Genomic DNA, 23,628 nt, shown 5'->3' on the forward strand with positions numbered 1-23,628 from the left:
CCCTGTTCCTATCATTTGGTCATCCTGTGTGTTGATATCAATGGTATCCTGGTCCACATGGCTTTTTGGGTTGTAATAAAATCAATGAGAGATTTTGAAGAGGTTAGACACTCTATCATTTATTTGTGCAAAAGAACTTACTAATGAAGAGACAACTTTAGACTCAACTAAGCTGTGTTTTACAGACCTCTCTCCAGTCTGATCTCTCTGTTGTTTTTGCTACAACACTGCTCAGTCTTTCAAGTTGCACTTATCTTCAGAGAAATGTGAACAACTGGTGAGTTTTGTCATTTGTTTTTATCTGCTGGCTCTATGGAGTGACAAGGTCCTTAACTGTCCTGCTGTAACTGAACTGCTTGCCAAGCCCATATCCCAAAGGTGAGGGAAGGGAGAAATCATTACTGCACAGAATTAAGGCAGTGGTGATGGAAATATCACATTATTATTTTTGAATTACAGAGCAGTGTAACGTTGCTGTTGACAAGGACATAATAATCTCTTCTGCAAACAAGTTTTGTCAGGGATTTATAACTCTGAAGAAATTTGTCTAGGCCTGAAACTTGGCATCATGTCATTTAACAAAGTACTAATTTGTTGTCATACATACTTTTAAGCCTTGCAAGTGCAGAGGGTGTTGAGCTCCATGATAAGCACAGCTGTTGGCCCTTTAAACAGGTGATATTCCATCTACTTTGGGGTTTCCCCAGGCACGAAAAGATTACAAGGACTTAGAGGAAAAGCACTCCGTATAGAAGATATTGAGAAGAAAATAAAAAGGAAAGACCCCTTCATAATGAGATGATCCAACAGCCCTGGAATTTTGGATTTATGACTGTACAAAGAGGCCCCAGTGCCTTTAGGAGAATTCCTGGGTGAATTTTGCCTTTTCAGTGGCCTCAGAAGGGCTCTCTGTGGGCAGCCCATTAACACTTGCCAACACTTCCTGCTGGGCATGAGCCTGCTAATTGTCTCAGCTATTTATGAGCTGCATTTAACAACTACAGCACCAGTCACAAACAATTTACAGTGCTATGCTCATATTGCTTTTTCCTTGTTGGTTTCATAAAATGTTCATGTAAACTCACTTTTCTGTTATGGAGGGTGACCTCTAATGAAGATCATATTCTATAGTTTCCAAAAGCTTTGCTGATAAGGGATTGAAGCAGGGAAGGTTGTCAAGAAGAGTTTCTGGTGGTTCCATAACAAGATGTTCCTATCAGGCAGGATGTAAATGTGTTATTTTTAAGGTCAAAGCACAGGCAGAGAGTTTTGAAATGGGCTCGTTAAGGCAACAACAATCTGATAAAGCTGACTCTCATGATTTCTTGTGTGTAGTTAATTGAAAGGATATTCAGCTTTGGTTTGATACCTCTCTATAAACATTCTCCCCACAAACCAGTGGAAGTGTAGAAATGTACATCAGCTTTATTGGTCATCAGCTTGGCTCTGTCCAGTATTCCAGAGTTTATGATCCCCTTTGCTGTCCCTATAGAGTGGCTTTAAAGCTCACTTGGTGCATATTCAGACTTCTGGCATTTTGCAGTTGCTCTTTTATCTTCATAATAAAACATGTATTTAACAACAATTAAATGTTGAAACAGCTTGCTGGCAGATGGGGTGAATTTTCTATCTCCTGAAGTTTTCAAAAATGTCTTTCAAAAATATGTTCATTTTATGGTCTGTGTTATAGAGAAGTCTGAACTAGAGTATTGTAGTGTTTTTTTCTTGACTTCATTTTCTTCTGTATTTCTATTGTCTTTTTCTTTCACAATTCACTATTACTGTGAATATGTAGTGTTTTCTTTCTCCTTCCAGTTCCAAGCCAAAACTACATTTAATAAATAATGTTTAAGTTATGCCTACTTCCTTAACTAGCTAAATATCAAATACTAAATAGAACAGGTAATACAGATTGGATGGCACAAATGATCTGTGCCTTAAGAACCAGGAGACCCTTTGTAAAATTACTTTTGGAATGGTTAAATGCAGTGCAGGCCCTGATCTCAGATACTTCAAGGTGAGTTGTGCTGTGTCCTTAGACTGGAACAATGAGCTTAGAGATATTAGAGGGAAAAGTGAAGTGAACAACTGCAGCTGCTCTTGCATTCTTTGCATTCTTTAACTAAGGGACATGTGTTGCTAATAAGATCCCACACTCAAAAGACTGGTCTCAAATATAAAACTGAATTGAATATTGATTTTTTTATTTCAGGTCATTTAGCTGCTTGCGTGTTTGTTGCTTTGTTTGTTTTTTGTTTTTTTTTCCTGAAGTGAGGAAACTGGTTTTGGTGCTCTGAATGAAAATTGAATTACTGAGATGTTAAGCTGTGGAAAGGGGTTACTACTCATTTGCATAATAACCATTTCAAGAAATTTCATATGAATTTTTATTATGCATTTATATGTAGATTTAAATAACCTTTATTAATACACTCCATTGAACAATAACACAATTTTTTTCGTATCATAAATACAGGGAAAACTTAACTACCACAGATAGGCAATGGTCAACATTTATAAGCTCAGCAAGATTAATATTTGCCGTGAAACTCCATCTGAAAAACTTCCTTAATTCTGGTTTATGGCTAGTACTGTAGTAATCTGCCAAGGGTTTACCTATTTGCCTAAACCATTTGTTAAATGACATCAGGAATTCTAGAGCCAAAATTACCTGTTTATGAAATGCAGTGATGATTTGCTTTGCTTTAAAGGACAAAACATCAGTCTTTAATTTCTAATAAAAAGCAATATTAAGTGGAGTTGGAAAGATGAGGTTGTTGGGCAGGTGATATTACCTAGCAATGATCTCTGTCACTGATGGTTTGCAAGTTAATCCTTCCACTAACAGAAGAGGAGACAGAGTGAAAGGGCAGATAAATAGCTTGAAAATGAGTTATCTCAATTTTCTAAAGAGTATTAATACGTGGTTTGATGTCCCCTTGGCGCTTGGCAGGAAGCTCAGTGCAGCAGGCATCATTTCTGGGGCTGGCATTATTAAATATCTTCCTGAACAACCTGGATGGAGAGGCAGAGTGCTCCCTTGGGAGATCTCCAGGTCATTCACAGCCATGGGGATTGTGGTGCTGAAGTTCAGAGGATTTTTCACAAACCTGAGGGCTGGGGTAACAAACTCCACAGAGGGCAGCCACATCAGCTTTGCAGCTGTTTGACTTTGCTGGACTCTGCTGGAATTTAAAGACTAAATTTGCAGTCGTTATTTAAATAAATAATGCAGGCTTTCCCACTAATTTAAGAGGCTTTAGCTCAGCTCACTCTAAACTCTGTTGCTCCCACTGCCTCTGGAGGGGTTTGGGCTGCAGGGGGAGAATTGATTTGCAGAGGGGCTGGGATGGTGACTTGGAACATGTGGGGTCTCTTGGCTGTTCCCAGGCTGCCTGACATTTATAGGTGAGGGATATTTATATGGCTGTAGGGGGAAAATAGGCACTGTAAATTGGTATTGTATAGAGGCAGATAGCCTTTCAGGGGACAATAGGCTGTTTCATTATATTGGAGCTTGCAAGCAGTTTGCTCTCTTCAGAGAGCTTCAAAAAGCTGAATTCCACTTTGCCATTACAGTGGGTTCCTCTGTTATGTGGTAATGTTATTTGGAGGTGAATCTTAGGGAGTGAAAATGCCTTAAAACATAAAAATGGAGTGGTAATGTAGTGTTGTAGGTGTCAGTCTAGTGTTCATCACTATGAGAGGTTTCATATCTTTATCTTCATTTAATTCTAATTGAGAAGTGAGTCTGATGTTTGAAAAGCCCTAAATTGCAGATGCTTATGTGTTGGAATGGCTATTGTCAGAGTGTGGGGGAAAAGGCACCCTGTTGTTGCAGTCTGTCAAAGATGATTTGTTGAAAATTGACTTTGAGTGTTTGTGCTGGAGGTCAGAGTTCCCTGTAGAGGGCTTCTACTTCATAGAAATATCTAGAAGTGCTACAGTTATGCCTTGCTATTAAAAGAATTATTTTGTTACAAATAGTTACCTGGAAGTGCTTTTGATTCATTAAAATGGGAAAAATAAGTGGAGCAAAACAGCTGGGACAATTTCTAAGTAAATTCATCAGTCATTCCAGAACTATGCATTTAAAATACCTATAAATAATAGAATGCTCCATCTAAATGGAAGCCTTTTATTGATATGTAAGTACAGTGTCACCCTGAAGTTTCTTTTTTAATTTATCATTTCCATGTGTTTAGAATCAGATCAGGCAATTCATATTATTTCCAGCTTTTCAACTTTATATTAGCAGCATTATTTTGTATGGTGTGTGAAATGAAATTGTTGCACACAGTTGTTAAGCTTTAAAATTACTTTCAGGTAACAAATAATTGTTTTGGAAACTCTGAGCCTTCACTCAATTTTTTAATATTATCTTGAGGACTGACAAAATAATTGGATAATTTCAGTGCTTTGCCATTGGCACTTTTAAATTCCTTTTATTCATATTGTTACAATATATTTCCCATGATGATGTTCATGGGACTGCTGATCTGACAAAAGACAGGACAATGGAAGTGGGGAGAGTGAAATATTGAGAACCCAGTTTTTGTGCTTTATTGTCTGATTGGTTCTTTCAGGTTTACAAAGAATGAATAAATTGTTTAGGTGTGCATGTAGAAACATTTTGGTTTTAAATTTTGTTTTAATAGATAAAAAGATGGCCTATCACAAAGTGAATGCAGACCAGAGAGCACAGGGGCACTCTCCATACCTGGACAACGATGAGCTCCAAGCCACAGCGTTGGACCTGGAGTGGGACATGGAGAAAGAGCTGGAGGAGCCTGGCTTTGACCATTTCCGACTGGACAGCGCAGCCCAGCACCACCTGGGCAACTCCCAGAGCCCCGACCTCGACCTGGAGCCCATCCAGCCTTCCTCTTCCCCAAAGGGGAGATTCCAGAGGCTCCAGGAAGACCCTGACTACATCTCCCACTACACCAGACAGGCACCAAAGAGCAACCGCTGCAGCTTTTTTCGGATACTGAAAATATTTTGCACTGCTTTGATTTTATTTATTTTTGGAGTTGTGATAGGATATTATGCACGCAAGAAATGCCCTTCTCCCCCAACATCTCAAGAACCAAATAATCCTCAGATCTACCATGAAATTCTCAAGGAAATCAAAGCTGAAAATATTCAACGGATTTACAGGTACGTACCTTGGCAGGTTTTTTGTCTAAATGCTCTCAGGTGCCGCTGTTAAGTCTTCACCTGATTTTTTAAATGTGGAATCTTACTTACAAACCCTGACTTTTTTTTAATGTTCAATTTTATAAAGACACTTGGGAGATGTTCATAAGCATGTACAAAATTCATTTTTTAATAATGCAAATTTGTGCTAATCATAATGTTTTGCTTTATTAATGTTCTATTGCTAAATATATTATTATCTTTAATGTAAAGGAATTGAAAAACAGAGATAATTCAAATTGAATGGAAATACAAATACAATAGAGCAGCTGTCCTAGATCCAGCTGAGTTCCAAATAACACTATTGAAAAGCAAGGTTGATATGATGTTTTGTAATATTTGGTGCTTTAAAAAAAAAAACCCTATCTAATTTTTGTCACAAAATTGAACTCTGGGTATTTTGGTTTTTTTTTGTCTCTATATGGTAAATTAAACCTTTATTCTCTGTGGGTTTAGGATGGAAAAATTGACCTTTGCACTCTGAAAGATGGTGATTTGTTTTTGTTGGGTTTTTTTTCTTTATTACCTGTTTTAAGAATGCAAGTTTTTTTAAAATACCTGGGTTTGATTTTATTGTTTTTTCAATGTGGAATTCTTTCACTTCTTTGACAGTCTGTATAACATGTTTGTGTCCTAGTATAATCACTTTTCTGTAACAGTGAGTGTGGAAGAAAATAGGTTTTCCTGCCAACTTTTGAAATTTACTTCTCTATGGGGAGGGGAGATGAGCTTACTTTTGGCTTCTGGAATGCAAAGTTCCTTTTTCATGTTAAAGGTAGTGAATTGCAGATTTTTTGATCAGTATCAGGTCAGAAGCAGCAGAACTCCCATACCTGAAGTTAGAAAAGTTTGTTGTCATGGTTATCCAAAGAGATGTTACCTAGTAGATCAGAAATACATCAGAAATAACCACATGGTTGTTCTAGTAATATTTGTATTTTATCATATTTACTAAGCCAAGTCTTAAATCCTATGGGTAATACCATGTTTTGAGCCAACACTGTTACTAAATGCAAGAGAAAAAGGAAATACAAAGGGTTTCACGTCAGTTTTCGTGTACTGAACTCATTCTACTTCATACAAATCTAATTATTTTTAGATGGAAAAGGGTTTAGGTCATGAAAAATGTTGATTTTTAATGTAAAAAGATAACTTCTTTGTCTTTCAGAGTGTAAATTGAACTGAATTCTGTTATTAGACTTCATCACAACCAAAGTATTGGAGTAAGCTAAGCCCCAAGATTGGGTATTACACAAATTACAGCAAATTGCTGACATGTCTGTCAGACTCAGGATAATACTTCAGTACTTTGTGTTTGGGGAATGGGAATCTCTCGCCATTCTACTATTTCAAAGGGTTGTTTAAAACCATCCCTTTTCAAACCCTTTATCACTTGTCAAATGATTTCAGCTTGCTGTTAAGACACTAGTGAGAATCTGGATTTTGGGTAAAATGAATTATATAAATACTTTGAAACTTAAAAAACTTCACTAGTTGCCATCCTGTAACATAATTCTTAATACTTGTTTGGGTTTTTTTACCTATTTAATAGTATGAATTCAGTAAAAGCAGTCAAATATTAATTCAGCTACCTATCAATTCTGCATATAAATATATAATCAATGCTTTTAGTATGCTGCATTACCCACATGGTTTTCCTAACCCAGCATTTTGGTCTGAGACAGCGTTTAGCCCATGTTGTGTTCAGTTGCTTTCCCTCAACATCTGATTAGCAGGAGTCAGAGGGACTGCAATGAAACATGGGTATGTGGGGGAATAAAATTGGGAGGACAATGGGAATAAAAATTGGGGGAAAATTAGGAAAAAAATTCCCTTATGTGGACTTTGCCCCACCCACAATTCCCTTATTTGGGTGTAGCCCCGCCCACATTTCCTTATCTGGGATTTAGCCATGCCCACATTTTTTATTTGGGATTTATCCATGCCCACATTTCCTTATTTGGGATTTAGCCACACCCACATATCCTTATTTGGGATTTAAACACGCCTGCATATCCTTATTTGGTTTTTAGCCATGCCCACATTTCCTTATCTGGGATTTAGCTCTGCCCACATTTCCTTTCTTGGGATTTAGCCATGCCCACATTTCCTTATTTGGACTTAGCTCTGCCCACATTTCCTTATTTGGTATTTAGCCACACCCACATTTCCTTATTTGGGCTTAGCCATGCCCACATTTCCTTATTTGGGCTTAGCCCACCCACATTTCCTTATTAAGGTTTTAGCCATGCCCACATTTCCTTATTTGAGATCTAGCCATGCCCACATTTCCTTATTTGGACTTAGCTCTGCCCACACTTCCTTATATGGGATTTAGCCATGCCCACATTTCCTTATTTGGGATTTAGCCATGCCCACATTTCCTTATTCGGGATTCAGCCACACCCACATTTCCTTATTTGGGTTTAGCCCTGTCCACATTCCCTTATTTGAGATTTAACCTCACCCACCTTTCCTTATTTGGGAAAAATAAGAATAAAAGAAGAGGAAAATGGGAATAAAATTGGGCGGACAATGGGAATAAAAATTGGGGGGAAATAAGAAAAAAATAGGAAAAAAATTGTGGAGAGTTGGGGGAAAATGGGAATAAAATGGGAGAACAAGGGGGAAAAATCCCCTTATGTGGACTTTGCCCCACGCACAACTCCCTTATTTGGGTGTAGCCCTGCCCACATTTTGTTATTTGGGATTTAGCCATGCCCACATGTCCTTATTTGGGATTAAGCCATTCCAACATTTCCTTATTTGGGATTAACCCATGCCAACATTTCCTTTTTTGGGATTTAGCCGTGTCTGCATATTCTTATTTGGTGTTTATCCATGCCCACATTTCCTTATCTGGGATTTGGCTTTGCCCACATTTCCTTTGTTTGGGTTTAGCCCACCCACATTTCCTTATTAAGGGCTTAACCATGCCCAAATTTCCTTATTTGAGCTTAGCCCACCCACGTTTCCTTATTAAGGGCTTAGCAATGCCCACATTTCATTATTTGGGGTTAGTCCAAACTCATTTCCTTATTAAGGTTTTAGCCATGCCCACATTTCCTTATTTGGGATCTAGCCATGCCCACAATTCCTTAATTGGACTTAGCTCTGCCCACACTTCCTTATTTGGTATTTAGCCACACCCACACTTCCTTATTTGGGATTTATCCATGCCCACATTTCCTTATTAAGGGCTTAGCCATGCCCACATTTCCTTATTTGGGCTTAGCCCACCCACATTTCCTTATTAAGGTTTTAGCCATGCCCACATTTCCTTATTTGAGATCTAGCCATGCCCACATTTCCTTTTTTGGACTTAGCTCTGCCCACACTTCCTTATTTGGGATTTATCCATGCCCACATTTCCTTATATGGGATTCAGCCACACCCACATTTCCTTATTTGGGTTTAGCCCTGCCCACATTCCCTTATTTGAGTTTTAGCCTCACCCCCCTTTCCTTATTTGGGAAAAATAAGAATAAAAGAAGAGGAAAATGGGAATAAAATTGGGCGGACAATGGGAATAAAAATTGGGGGGAAATAAGAAAAAAATAGGAAAAAAATTGTGGAGAGTTGGGGGAAAATGGGAATAAAATGGGAGAACAAGGGGGAAAAATTTCCTTATGTGGACTTTGCCCCACGCACAATTCCCTTATTTGGGTGTAGCCCTGCCCACATCTTGTTATTTGGGATTTAGCCATGCCCACATTTCTTTATTTGGGGTTTATCCATGCCCACATTTCCTTATTTGGGATTAACCCATGCCAACATTTCCTTTTTTGGGATTTAGCTATGTCTGCATATCCTTATTTGGTGTTTATCCATGCCCACATTTCCTTATTTGGGATTTAGCTCTGCCCACATTTCCTTATTTGGGCTTAGCCCACCCACATTTCCTTATTCAGGGTTTAACCATGCCCACATTTCCTTATTTGGACTTAGCTCTGCCCACATTTCCTTCTTTGGGCTTGGCCCTGCCCACATTCCCTTATTTGAGATTTAACCTCACCCACCTTTCCTTATTTGGGAAAAATAAGAATAAAAGAAGAGGAAAATGGGAATAAAATTGGGAGGACAATGGGAATAAAAATTGGGGGGAAATTGGGAAAAAAGTAGAAAAAAATTTGGGGAGAATTGGGGGAAAATGGGAATAAAATGGGAGAAAAAGGGGGAAAAATTCCCTTATGTGGACTTTGCCCCACCCACAACTCCCTTATTTGGGTGTAGCCCCGCCCACATTTCCTTATCTGGGATTTAGCCATGCCCACATTTCTTTATTTGAGATTTATCCATGGCCACATTTCCTTATTTGGGAAAAATAAGAATAAAATAAGAGGAGAATGGGAATAAAATTGGGAGGAAAATAGGAATAAAATTTGGGAAAAAAATTGGAATTGAAATTGGGAAAAAATTGGAATAAAATGATAAAAAATTAGGAATAAAATTGAGGGGGAAAATTAGGAATAAAATTGAGGGGGAAAATGAGGGAAAATTGGGGAAAATATGGGATTTTTTGAGGGAAAAAATGGGATTTTTTTGAGAAAAAAGATATTTTTGGGAGGGTAGAATGTGGAAAAAATTGGGGGAAAACTGGGAAAAAATGGGGAAAATTTGGTAAGAAACAGGGAAAATTCTGGGGAAAAATGAGGGGGGAAATGGGGGGAAATTGGAATAAAATGCAAAGAATTTAGGGGGAAAATGGGGGAAAATGGAGAACAAATAACACATGTTGCTTGGGTAAAAGGAAAAAAAAAAGCCCAAACCTGACAAAATCAATATATGTTATTTGAAAACTTCCTTCAATAAAATACTTGGAGTTACGAGGAATAAGTGGCAGCTGCTTAGCTTGCAATTTCTAAATGTTACTGAGCATGACATTAATTTAATTTTCGTTGTTTACTCCTTAGATCAGGCTCAGATGGTCTGGGAGTTTGCTAACAGTCCTGTGAAGGAATTAGGAGGGAAAAAACCAAACTGTTTAAAGGGACACAGAGGTGCCAATCAGTGCTGGAGCAGACATCAGCTTAATGTGCTTGAAGGTCTAGGGTGGGAGCTTTCTGTTGGGGTGAAATCTGTTTGTGGTCAGATGAAGCTTTGAGGAATTAATCCTTTGCACCTGTAAAGAGGTGGCAAAAATGCTCCAGGGAATTTGTGTTGGTTTTGTTTAGATTAGGACTGGGTTCTGTGTGAGTTGAATGAAGCCTGTATACCAATCTCTGTTAGGAGTGGGAGTGGTTGAGTCTTCATCCTTGGAGGGATTTAAAGGACATGTAGATGTGGCATTTAGGAACATAATTTAATCACCTTGCCACTCAGGTGCTGGCTTAATGGTTAGACTCCATCTTACAGGTGTTTTTCAACCTGAACAATTCTGTGATGGTGTAGGATATCTGCAGTTTGTGTTCATGGGTTGCTGAATTGGGATATTAAGATTCTCCACTGGAGGCTCCTCCTGGTGGGCTCCTCTTTAGTCAGTCCCATCCTGGCTGTCTGCATCATCCCAACTCCGTGATAAGGTTGTTTATGTTTTTTTCCCCCAGCAGACATACTAGAAATCATTAGGTAAGAAAACTCAGTGTGTTGGCTTTTATTCCTTCAACTTCGCACCTTGTTTCCTTTGAAATGGGAATGCTACAGGATTTCTGTGCAATTCAGCTTAGTTGTAATTACTGGTTTTGGCCAAGTCGCTTAATCAATGGTACAACCTAAATCAACATTATCTCTGCGAGCCTTTTTGGACACCTCTCCCCCTGTGAGGAGGTGCTTGCATTGTTCACAATAAAAGGCAAAAATCAGTTCATTCCTGATGTTTTGGAGGTTTCAAGAGGAGTTGTCAGAGGTGCCTGAAGAGGAAAAGTAATTGCCACAAGAAAAATGAAGAGCTTTTCCTCACCTAGCATGCCATATTTTAAACTGGGACAAAAAAGAAAAAAGGGACCGATATTCTTAACAGGATTCAGTCAGTAAATCAAACAATTCAAGAGTTTAAATACTACGTTTGTTCAAATATATATTTTTGAAAATAAACAATCTGCTCCACAGTACAGGCAAATTCAGATCTGGTAAAATCACTCTTGATTCTGCAGACATCACTGGGCTGATGGGAGTCCAGTAATTATTTCTGTTTGTGCCATGAGTGTAACTTTTCGCAGTGCTCTTCTGGAAGACATATGACAAAATTTAAGTTCAAGGTAGGTGTAACTTGTCTCCAGAAGGCCTTCAGGGTGGGTATGAAAAGGACATAAATCCCACATCCCAAAGAGGAGGAAGTTGAAACACAGAATCTACTTTTTTAAAATGACACTCAGATTTCTGCTATCACTTAAGTTCTTTTGAAAATTCTTCTGTTTTTCTTTTTCTTTCTCACTCTGTATGATGTATATAAAGTATTTCAATTTTATTGCTCCAAAACCAAATCAAAATGAAACAATCTTATTTTATTTGGAAAATGTGGGGCTATCATAATTTTTAGGTGGTTTTAATTTTGGGTCTGGCTTCTGTAAATTAGATGGATAAACAAAGATTGATGTTGAATAGTAAAAATAAAAGAACCAGGCAGTCATGTTGATGCAAGTGATAACTCTGGCTGTGCATTATTTATCTGATTAGCTTATTGTTCTCCTGTTTTTAAAACTATTGTAGCCTTATTGAGCTTTACTCAATAATTTCTTTCCAAAATTGTACATCTTGGTTGATATCAGATCCACGGGTTTGTTTTTTAGATAATCTTCCCATGATTAAAACTGGGATGGGGGCACAGAGGGAAGAATCTTTGCTTTGCTTTCCAGCCAGTCTACAGAGAAGCTCCCACATTTCAACTCTGCTTTTCATCCTGTGTGTTCTCACTCAAATGCTCCCTTCACTATCATGTTTTCCCCCCTGGAGCAACAGGGAGGTTTAAATCCCTTCATAATACATCCAGTTGTAACTAACTGTCCTTTAGAGGCATATCTGTTCCTTATTCCAGCTGGTGATATCACCTGCAGGATCTCCCAAATCCGTCTCTGGCAAGAATTGATTTGTCACTGGTGCCTGCTGCCATCCATAACTTCAGCTTAATTCTTCAAAGGGCTTTGGGAAGAGCAGGCAGCAGCTGCTCTCCTGTGTGTCATGGCCAAGGAATAAAAGTGCCAGTGCAGTGAGAAAATGACTTTTACTTGGTTTTTTTCTCTTTTTTTTCAAAGTGAAGCGAGAAGCTTCCATATCCAAGTGCTTCTCGTTCCCTGATCAGTTGTAATCAGTAATGTTAAAACCTTGGGGCTTCAAATCTTTTTCCCAGGTAAAGCCTGTGAAATACATACCTGAGGAGCAGAGAGAGCCTGGAACCTCTAGAAAAATTGGAGTTTTGGAGACTTGGACTGAATGAAGTTTACAGGCTGGTGCTTGGTGAATTGCCATATTCCAGGAATGAGGAATTCCTGCAGGAGCAGAACCTCCTTGGGAAGGGGGTGAGGAAAGGGGTGCTCTGGTCACTGCTCCCCTGGGTAGATTCCCATTTAGTGCCCACTCCTATTAACAGCTACTGCTAATTAACAGCTACAACCTCTCTATGGCTGCTGGGAGCAGTGGCCTAGCCTAGCTCACTTCACTCATGACCAGTTTTGTCCCCTGTACACAAATTTTGGTTTTTGTCACACCAACAGCTGAAAAGAACATGGAAAAAAAGCAATGGGAACTCATCCTATTTCCTCCTGGATATCAGTTTCAGGTAGTTCTTGTGTTGCTATCAAAAATGCAAGTATTTAATCTAGTTAGGCCCGGTCTGAAGCCAGGCCTGCTTCGTCTTTGGGAATGGATGTTGGTGTATTCCCAGGTAACCAGGAGCTGAGTGAGCTCCCTAGATCCATTTAATTCCCACTGTGGAATCACTTGAGACTCTCTTCATTCACATGATAATTTTGAATGAGTATTTATAAGTACAAAGTCCTTTTTGAAAGGGGATAAGAGTAATATCAAACAAGGGAAAGTTCCCACTTTTTCCCCTGCCACCTCCCCATTGAAGAATGGCTCTGGGAACATGGGGAGGTGGCTTTTGTGGAAGAAAGATGCCCTGTGTGACCCAAGTGCTATCTGTGGAACAGAGACTTGATAAATTTAGGCTTCAGATACCCACTTATGTCAAGTATGATTTCTTTTTAAACCAAAAAATAGGTTATATTTGTACTTCAGAGGTGTTAATAGAAAGGCTTGTCTGTTTTATAGTTTTCCTTGGTTTCATTATTTTTAAAATTTTATTTCTTTTTCTTTAGATGAAAAAAGGATACAATATATAGATATAATGCATGAGAAGGATGTGTAAGTTTGAGCCTGTTAGGGTCAGCTGCAGCATAAGCTTATAATATTCCTTTTCCTTTTTGAAGAAACGTCTTAGGTTATGGTTTACTAACATTGAAAGGGTGTGTTTCAAGTCCACCTTGTGTTTCACTGAGAAAAATTTTTCATTTCTGTTGATTATTTTTTTAACAGTGTCCATCAAAATATATCGATTTTTAGATGTTTGATTTGGGAAATAATATACAGTAAAATCTGATTTTTTTGTATTGTAACTGTATCCTTTATAAATTAAGTACATAGTGTTGCTTTAAAATAATTTCCTTAAGCAATGCATGTTTGATTTCCTAAGCAATAAGTGTGATATGTTAATGAATTAGAATCAATAAACTATATTATGCCACATCAGCATAATAAGTAAAGTCCCTTGATAAATTTACTGTCTGTCACAGCCTAGATGAATGGCTTTAGTCCTCCTGCTGTGCAGTGCCTCGTGTGTTCCATGAGAAAGTGACACTGGTTTTTGATAGGCTATAAAGTATAAATGAATTCTGCTCTGATCACTTATTTTTGAATTGCATAATCTTACTAATTTTAAAGATTACCTTGCTGGAATTGCCTCAGAGTCCTCACAAGAGGAGTGTGGTTAGGGTTTAGAGATAGAACCAATTTCCATGGCCATTAGCTATGTGCTGCTTTACCATCACTGCTTAAAGTGTGGGGCAATTTAGTCCCAATTAGAACAGCAATTCTGAGTGGTGACAAGTGCTGCTTTCCCTAATAGATGATGAAATGAGCTGTGCCAACATGGCTCAGGGAGTAATTTGCTTTTTAAAGGTCTGGCATTCCACATTCCTGCCTGTTTGAGGTAACAGGGGGATGGAGGAGGGCCTGATGGTGCCTTGGATCCCTCTGTCAGCTGGGCTGCCCCAGGACATCTTGCTCTCCCCTTTGTCTGTAGGTGTCTGGTGCTGTTGGAAAAGCTCAGATTTTCAAGGGAGCATTTCTGTTTCAGGGACAATCTGGAATGGATGGTGAAACATCTATGGATTTTAAAAATCCATCCATTTTAAGAAACTTTTGGTGAGTGATAGGCTCTGTACTTGACTTTACCTGAAAGACAGAAATACTTGACTGGAGATTTCTGAGCAGCTCTGACACTAATGCTGGCTAAAAGGCAGCATTTAGAAGCTAAAAAGTTATTTACGTTGCCATCTATCATTTTTATAGATTGAACCATCCACATTTTTCCTAACAGAAAGAACCTGAAGGAATAAAAGCCACACAGCCTGCTGAGATGACAACCAGTTTTCACTGTAGGCCAGGTGCTTCCATTTGGTAAATACCACAGGGTGAAGAAATTGGGCAAAGTTGTCCTTCACTGTCCAGTCCTTGAAATTCAATTCAAGGAGGATCAGCAATTTTGGCTGGTGGTCCCAGGGATGTGTTTATAACAACAGTGAGGAACAAACCTTGCAGAACCCCCCAAAACAATTTAATTGGTGACACATGGACTGCCTGAACAACGCAGGAGTTTCTCCTGTCTCTGCTCTGAACTCCCCAGCATCACTGTGTGCTCAGGGGGTGGATTTTTCCTCAGAGGAGATGGTGGCAGAGGGCACTCAGAGAATCCCTGCAATTCCTGAGGCACCAAGCCCTGGCAGGTTGCTGTTTAGGATGCATCTCTCGTCAGCACGGTGCGAGACTCAACTCCATGGGTACTCCTGAGCTCCAGCCTTTCAGTGGGATCTGCAGTTCCATGGTAGGCACTGCAACAATAAGCAATTAGTTTCCTGCCTCTACACATAAATCAAATTAACAAAGCCCCGAGGGGAAGGAGTTTTCTCAGCCCTTTCTTGGAGGTGCTTTGACAAGCAGTTCCCTGCCATCAGCACCTATGACAGCAATTTGCTGGAAGCCTGATAAGCCAGACTGTTGCTGAATTTAACTAACTGCAATTTGCTGTACTGCATTAAGTTACTGTTCATGCAGAATTTGTAACTGAAGGTTGCTGGGGAACATTGCTCAGGATCGATCAGGGATAATGAAATTGATATTGTCTGAATAATAATCAATTTTAATGGTGGTATTCTGCAGTAGTCTTCTGTTAAGGGGCTTCTATTCTCAGTTCAATTCTCTTTGAAAGCTGATGAGCTTCTGGAATGAAACAAATATGGATTGCATTGCAAAGTTGAGGCTTTCCCTGGCAATATTGGAACTTGTGGAGTGTATGTAAGACTTTTCAAATTTAAAGAAGTTGGCTTCTTTTAATTTCTACAGTACTGTTCATGGACAAGAAGTTAAATAATGCCTCCTGCTAATTTCTCTCAGTCTCAGTTATGGGTGATCTTTAAATATACATTTTCAAGTCTCATCCTTCATAAAGGCTGGTGTTTCCTTTCTCATCTTTCAGGTAAGCTGATGTAGCCTTTAAACACATCCAGTTGCCACAAATTTACATGTGTTCCTGTACAAGTTAAAATACCAACTCATACTCTTCTTAGTTTATGAGTGTTTCTTCAAGGCTGAAAAGGCTGTAATTTTCCAGTAAGATGGAATTTTCTCTTTCCACTCTTTTTTTCCTTTCTAGGAAATATGAAAGTTGAAAAGTGACTTGAAATGTCACTATCAAAACAGAATGTTCGAATAGCTCAGAAGCAAAATTGTTTGGAAATCTTTTTTCTTGGAGACCTCATGATTTTTGTTCCTGTTTGGGGAATTTGGGGGGGTGTGTGCTGATCGTTCCTCACAAAGCAATGCCTGGTCCTTGACCAGCTTAATGTCTTTATTTCTCATTTGTGAAAATTTGTTATTTAACAGAGTAGAGAAGACAACAGAAACAAAAATGAGCATTGAAAATAACACTTTAAGATCTTACTTGTTTTACTTTTTTTAATGGGTGCTCAATCTTAATTAGCCATCTGGCAAATTAATTGGGTTGTGTGAGGCTTCAAGAGAAAGGTCACTGTTGCTGAAAGGGTCAGGACCCCATCACAGATTGATTTCTCTCCAGGAAATTTGTGAAATCTCTGCAGACATAAGTTTGCAATAACTGTAGTATTTTACTGAGAGTTGGGTCTAGAGAAAGAAAGTGATTTGGAATGTCTTTCCTGTGGAAGTTGGGACATGGCTGCAGATGCCAGTCCTCTACTGTAGTACAGAACTGATTAAATGGCCAGAATTTTGGAGCACATTACCTTGCCTGGTGTGATGCTCCAGACAATATCACATCTTGCTGCTGCTTCAGGTGAGTAACTGAAGCCCCCAGACTGGAAGAGGCCAGGGCTTGATCAAAACTGGGAGAGGTGAGACAGTGAGAAGAAGGATCGATAGTTGAGAGTGTGTAAGGAGCCCATGAAAATGTCAGTGTGCCTTTGATGGACATTGCTCTCTCTGTTCCAGCAGAGCTCAGATATTCACAGTTACACTTGTGGCCAGGCTGGAAGGTGTTCCCAGTGCTTCTGGACTCTGTTTGCTGTCCAAGGCTCCGTGAGCCAGGGCTGGTGCAGTGCAGATTGAGAGCATTTAATTATTGAAATAGTTGGCTGAGTGCTCTTTGTGAGTGAAAGGTGGTAGCTCTGGGAAGTCACTTGTTTTATGGTCATTTGTTAGTAATTGTTATTGAATGCTTTCATTTTCAATAAATGCCAGCCTGGCTGATGGACCTTGTGATGTGCATTGTTAAATAAATAGGCAGGCTTCAAAAAAGGCCATACAGGTCATGAACAAAGTTTCTGTTCCCTGTCAACTATTTAGGGAACGAAGCAAGGAGCTGAATTATTCATAACACGGTTAGTGCAAGGCAAATGGAACCTGCTGCTGTGTTGCTAGCAGTGCAAATAGTGACCTAAAATATATAAAAATGGTTTTCTTCTGTATTATAACGCCTGTTTTTCTTTACTAATATTTCTGGAGACTATTTAAGAAAATTAAACCCTGTGGCCAAAAAAAAAAGATAAATCTGCATGGGTTCTTCAGGATCCTAGCAGGGAATATTGTTTCTAAATTATTCAGTGTATGTGATAAGAAGATAGATAAGGCATGGTGTTAATACAGGTATTCATTTTGTTCTTGTGGAAAATGTGTAGAGGTTTTTTTTTTTTTTAATTATTAACTTTTGTAAAGCCTGTTTCCTGCAGACAGAAACATATCTGTTTGTATAGCTGTCCACTTCTATATGGGATTTTGTGCCTGTGTGAATACATAGGTGTAATTTTGCATAATAGCTGAAGTTCAGTCTTTTGCACAGCACTTCTCAAAGCTGTCATATATTCCAGTGCCTGGCACCATTTCTCCCTGTGGTTGTGGCTGAAGCCTGATTGCCTTCTAATCCCAGGGCCACAAGTACTCCTTGTGTTCATAGCTCCTTTGAAGGGATCAAAACTCAAAGTACCATGATGGCTGTGTTATAAATGCCCAGAGAGTTATTAAGGACACAGTCCTTACATATAAATACAGCTTGGGGGGCTTATCTCATTCATATCAACACAGTGTTATATAGAATGTGAGATGAAGTTAGTTGATTGCAGTGCAGCACTATTTCCACATAAAAAAAGATACCTGGGGGAGAATCCAGCATTAAATTACAAGTAGAAGTACACAGCACAGAAAAGCTGATGAATGGAACCAACTCCTTTATGGCTTTGTTCTGTTAGGGGATATTCTTTAGCCAACCTGTCGTAGGGTTCAACACAAGGCAAAATTTGTCTGTGGTGTAGAAAAGGTAAGATGACTTAGTGGTTTCTTTTTTTTTTTTTTCCCTGATCTTTGTGTTTCATCAGTCTTTTCAGAGCTTGTATTGAAGCATACCAAGATGAATAAACTTTTTGAATTCATGCTTTTTTCCCCTTTGTTCTTGAGCTGGTTTTGCTAGGATACTTGAGAGGGCTTGATATTAATAGTCTGTCCTGATTAACAGACTGAGCTAAACCAGAGCATTTGGGCTCTGGTGGCTGGCTGCAGGAGCTGTTCATGGCACAGTGAACAGGCTGGGCATTAGCTGGGATTTGTAGCTCTCTGCTAGAAAAACTTTTTTTTTTTTTATTTTCTTTTTTGTTTTTTTTTTTTTTTTTTTTTTTAAGAAGCAGACGCGGTTGAAACAAAAATCATTTGGTATTATTCTAGAAATACAAAGCTAAATGAATTAAATCTTCCTTTAGTCTTGTGGATTTGGAAATTGGTTTTACATGCTTGTGTTGCATCCTGCCTGGATTAATCTAACTCCCTTTTTCCAGTTTTTGCCAGCACTGCTGCCTCAGCAGCCGTGTACAGATCACAGATTCCTGAGGAGGAATGAGGCTCATGGAGGGCTGGGTCTCTCTTCTGTCTCTCTCATTTCCTCCTGACTCACTGTGTCTTGACATTAAAAAGGTTTCTCTGTGTGGGAAACAGTTAATCAGATCAGGATGAGTCATAGCAGGATTAAATGTTGGCGGTGGGATTGGATCCCTTCCCCTCAGTTAACGTAATTAAGACTGACATTAAAGATCAAATTATCCTGTATCAGATTAGGTCTGAGTGAGAAACCCTTCGGTGGCATTCCTGCACAGTGCTGGCCCTGCCTTGCTAGGGAGGCTTGAGGTCCCCAAGGTGCTCCAGAGCTCTGGGTCCCCTTGCTGGAAGGTTCCTCTTGCAAAAGCAAAACTGGCTTTGGGGGAGTGCCGGGATTTTTCCAGCAGAACTGTGGAATTGAATGTACCAAATCTAAATGCTTTGCTCATTGGCTGCCTTTCCTGCACTGCCTCAGGGAAACCCCAGGGTTCTCCCAGGGCATCTCAGCTGAGCTGGGCACAGCAAAGGGTGTGATGGCACCAGCATCTTCTGACTCCTGGGGGACTTCATGGGATCCTCCTTTGCTCCCGTGTTTGGTTTCTCCAGAACAGGTGAATCTCTTTGAGATCTGGTGCCATTTGCATCCTTGTAGACAAGAGCAGCTGGCATTCCTGCAGCACTTGTTAGCACACACAGCATCACCAGGTTGAAGAGACCTTCCAGATTATTGTGTCCAGCCCGGCCCTAGCACCTCAGTTAGACCATGGCACCCAGTGCCACACCCAGCCTTTTTTAAACACATCCAGAGATGGTTAGCATAGAAGGATATTCTCTAATGGTTGCCTTACAAACTTGCTCCAACTTTCTATTATCCTTCAAAGAATTCAGAATGTTTGCACAGAATTTTGGTTATCGAATAACTCAGTCTGCCCCGAAAGAATTAACTTCAGCATTAGTTATATACTGGATCTCCTGGTACATAAAGACATTTTAACACTTTTTATTTATTGTGTGTTAGACACTGGTTGCTGGCTGCATTATATTATGTGACTCAGTTCAGCAGAGGTAGAAAACAGATTTATCTAAAGATGAGTGTTAAGTATTTGTTATGTGCTGTTGTGCCACTCATGAAGAGTGACTTTGGGACAAGAATGGTGATATTCCATCAGTAACTGAAGATCTATTACCCCAAAGTAAAAAGAGATTTTTTTTCCAGGATGAGAGGAAAGCAATTTCATACATAGAGGGATGGCAGTAATTGCAATAAGGTTTCCTGTAGCCATACACAAATAGTTTCAGGTTTTTATGCCAGATTGTGATACAGGAAGTAAACAGTACTTCATAAAACTGCTGAAAAGATAACTTAAAAGAAAAAATGTGACCTTAGCAAGAATTGCTGGGGCAGCTATTCCAGAAGCATCAAAAGTATATTGTATTCTGTTTGTAATCCTTTAGATAGATGAGTTGATAGTAATCGAGAATTAGTGTTCCTTGCCAGACAGCTAGGAGATGTCTTTATGCTTTTTTATTGCGTTACAAACAATGTATCTAGTTCTCCTCAGCTGTAAACATTATTGAAGCTTGTCAGAAAAAATCTCTTATTTTATTTTGCCCACACCAGCGTTTGAAACCTTGGAAGGATTTGTGTGTGCTGAAGGTTGGTTTGTTGTTATTAGAGCTGAGAGGGAGCTGATGGATCTCTGTTAGCACGGGTTCGAGACAGTGTTTGAGCCACCCTGGGAATATGTGAGGATACAGTAAAATCAAATGGTTTTTAGTTACAGCTTTACTTGAACACTAGCTCTGTGAGGGAGCACATTCTGCTGGATGTGGAAAATTACAGTGAGTACTTGCAATGATCTCTGGTTTTATGGAATGGAGGAGTCCTGGTTTGATCTTGAAGGCAATGTAACAAAGTTTTGTGTTGCTTTTCGCTGTTTACCAGAAGAATTTCATACCCACTGGAAATATTGTGTCTCACCAGCCTTGAATACACGCAGATGTTAAAATACAGCATCACAAAGTATTTATCTCTTTAGCTGAAAGTCTGAATTTTCAGAGAAAGTATAATTATTTAGGGAAAGTGAAGATGGAATGAAGACAAGAAAAGCTCTTTGATGATACTCAATTTGCCTTTCAGAGTGTGCGTTTTATACTAATGTTTTGATTTAATCAAATTAATTATCTGTATTTTATTTTTTCCTTAAAAAAAAGAACAAAAAATCTAAACAAAAGACAGACATGAATTATTACACTAATATTATTATGCACTGGGAATCAAAAAGCCTGAGCTAATGCTGTTTAGACCCTTCTTTAAAGAAATAATCAGATACATTAAATTAATTTTCCATGAATATCATGTGAAATTTTTCTCGTCTTATATTAGCAGATCTCACCAGAAGGGACTAGTTGACTAAATATAGATGCAGTACTTCAGTAATTTAAAAATTCAGTAAATTACTATGGTTCCAGTCAGAAAGAACTCAAAAAAAAACCAAAAAACAAAAACTAATAAAAATAATTTGAAATTAAAATGAGTTATAAGTATCATTTTTAAGCAGAATGTTGACAGTGATGGAAGTGGAGCTCTGTTGTTTCTTAGAGGAGGATAAAGCCACATGATGAGCTAAGGCAAATGTGTCCTTTTTAAATGCTCCTGAACTGTTCTTCCTGGTTTTGCCACTGAAAGAGAGCCCCTTTGTAATGGTCTGGTTGTATAACTAATTATTTAACTAATTAAGTCCTCTTTCAGATCATATTTAAAATTTTTTCATTAGTTTTTTTTCAGGATGCCTAGTATGCACTTCTTTTCCTGAATTTTCCAGAATTCTTCTGAATTTGCAATTTGTATAACTTAGCTCCTTTATTTAAATCTCCATTATTTATTGTTAACATGGGAATATTTTAATATTTTAATTTTGTTAGGTGAGATATCTAACATGTCTTTGCACACTTGAGGAATATGGAATAACACACTTTGATTTATTTTTTTAAACTCATATATAAATAAAATAATCCTGATTGTCCACAGTTTCTCAGAGACAAGCCCCAGCATGATTGAGTTAGCTTATTTATAGCATTTATAGGCCCTTGTTTTTTGAAATCTTTTTTCAAATTAGTGCCTCTGTGGTATAGAGGGACCAGAATAACTAAAGACCATTTTAAAAATCTGGTTTATCAGGTGTCTAGGCTTGGAGCTCTCTGGGATAATGAGTGCTTTTATTTGCTCTCTGTACTGTGGCTGGTGTACTGGAGCCTTGTTTCAAGCCACTAAAATGTCAATAACCAGTAGTAACACTGCCTTTGTTTTCCTAAAAATTAATGCCTGCCTGTGTTGCTTATGCGCCTTAGTTTTGAATGCAGCCTTTGCCATAATTGTAGAAAATGAGAAAATTGTGAGCACAGAGTTGGAGAGAGGGTGAAGCCTCCGCTGCTAAGGAAACCTTAATTGTTGAAGTTCAAGTTAAAAGGGTAAATATTCAGAATTGGATCAGACTGCAACCTCCTAGAACTTACTGCGAATGCCATTTAAAAATGATTGGGCACTTCAGTTTAATTTGCTTGAAGGTGAAGAGCTTATGAGACATATTTGAACCCAGAAATAATTCTGACAGCTAATTTTTACATGCATGAAGAAGAAGTTTTATAGTGGAAACCTTGACTTTTAGCGCTGTAGAGCTGTCATAAAGGCCCTAATGATTTCTGACTTAATTACGTGTCTGAGCACTTAGGTTGATCTGCATTCACTACCCTTTAGAGATTCACGTCCAAGTACCAAATACTGGATGCAGTCTTTGGCTGTGAAACCTGCTTTGCTTTACCTCTCAGCCTGCACAGCTCTGCTGAGATCTAGCAGACAGATTCTGTTCTTGTTGGTAGTTTACCTCTCATTTTAGCCTCCACTCACGCCTCCCTAATTTATAAATAAACTGCACAAGCACGTCAGACCTCACTTGCTGCTTGTGCAAAACGTTCTGGGGCGACTGTTAGGAAAAGCCCATCTGTATTTGTAACAGCACCCCCTCTGTGTGCCCGTCGGTGTGTTGGGTTCCCAAAATGTTTTTGCAGCCCTTGGGATCCACAGTGGGTTATTGAGGAGGAAAAGGGGAGCTGGACCTTCAGCAGTGCTGGGCTGGAGGGATGCTGCAGCAGCAGAGCTGCCCTCCTTGTGCCTCTTTTGTTTCTTATCTCAGTCCTAGGCTGAGATAAGAAACAAAAGAAAGTCTGGCCACATCGGATAGGGCAGGCTCATCTCTCCCTGGTTGTGAAAACAAGATGATGAAGGAGTCATTAGTAGAAAGAGACTTGTTCTTCTTACTTGGTTTAAACCAGTTGGTTTAATAGTTAAGAAGTGTGAAATAAAAAAAGTTCAGCATCCAAGGGCTTCAGTCATGTTTATGAAAGATTGTTACCCTTTGGCTACAGTCAATTCCATTTTAAATATGTTTATTTTCACTTAGAAAGTTCAGCTGGAGTTTGGATTGCTTCCCTGCTGAAGATAATTTGATTTCAGATTGCTGCAGTTTAGATGTACATAGACAGAAGAAAAATTCTTCCATAAAAGCTGCACTGTATGTAAATCATCCTGTACAGGCAAAGAGTTTGGTGCTAAGATGCCACTTATGTGTTAAGAGTGAATGATGTATGGGTTTGAGATGATATTTTAGGATTCTGCTGCCCATGCCTGTTTTTTAATAGCTCGTGTGTCATCCAGCTGGCACATACTGTGTCTGTGTGTGAAAGTCAATGTTAAAGTTAAAAGAACTTAATGAAACTGAATTTTCAGACAGAAGCCTGTTGTAACATTACAATTTTTTGTGTCAGACATGCTAAATCTCATCTCAGTTCTCCTTGGCTTGGCAGAAATGTCAGTCCCAGACT

General features: G+C 38.9%; 1 protein-coding gene across 1 annotated transcript in view; it reads left to right on the forward strand.

The window, feature by feature from the left end:
- NAALADL2 (N-acetylated alpha-linked acidic dipeptidase like 2) overlaps positions 1 to 23,628 on the forward strand; it is a 401,015-nt gene that overhangs the window by 177,908 nt on the left and 199,479 nt on the right. The window contains exon 3 of the mRNA XM_058031067.1: positions 4,659 to 5,160. Within this exon, the coding sequence (XP_057887050.1) occupies positions 4,667 to 5,160 (494 nt within the window). The 5' untranslated portion in view covers positions 4,659 to 4,666. The remainder of the gene's footprint in view (positions 1 to 4,658; positions 5,161 to 23,628) is intronic.

This window comes from Melospiza georgiana, chromosome 10 (genome assembly GCF_028018845.1).
Source record: "Melospiza georgiana isolate bMelGeo1 chromosome 10, bMelGeo1.pri, whole genome shotgun sequence".
Classification (NCBI taxonomy): Eukaryota; Metazoa; Chordata; class Aves; order Passeriformes; family Passerellidae; genus Melospiza; species Melospiza georgiana.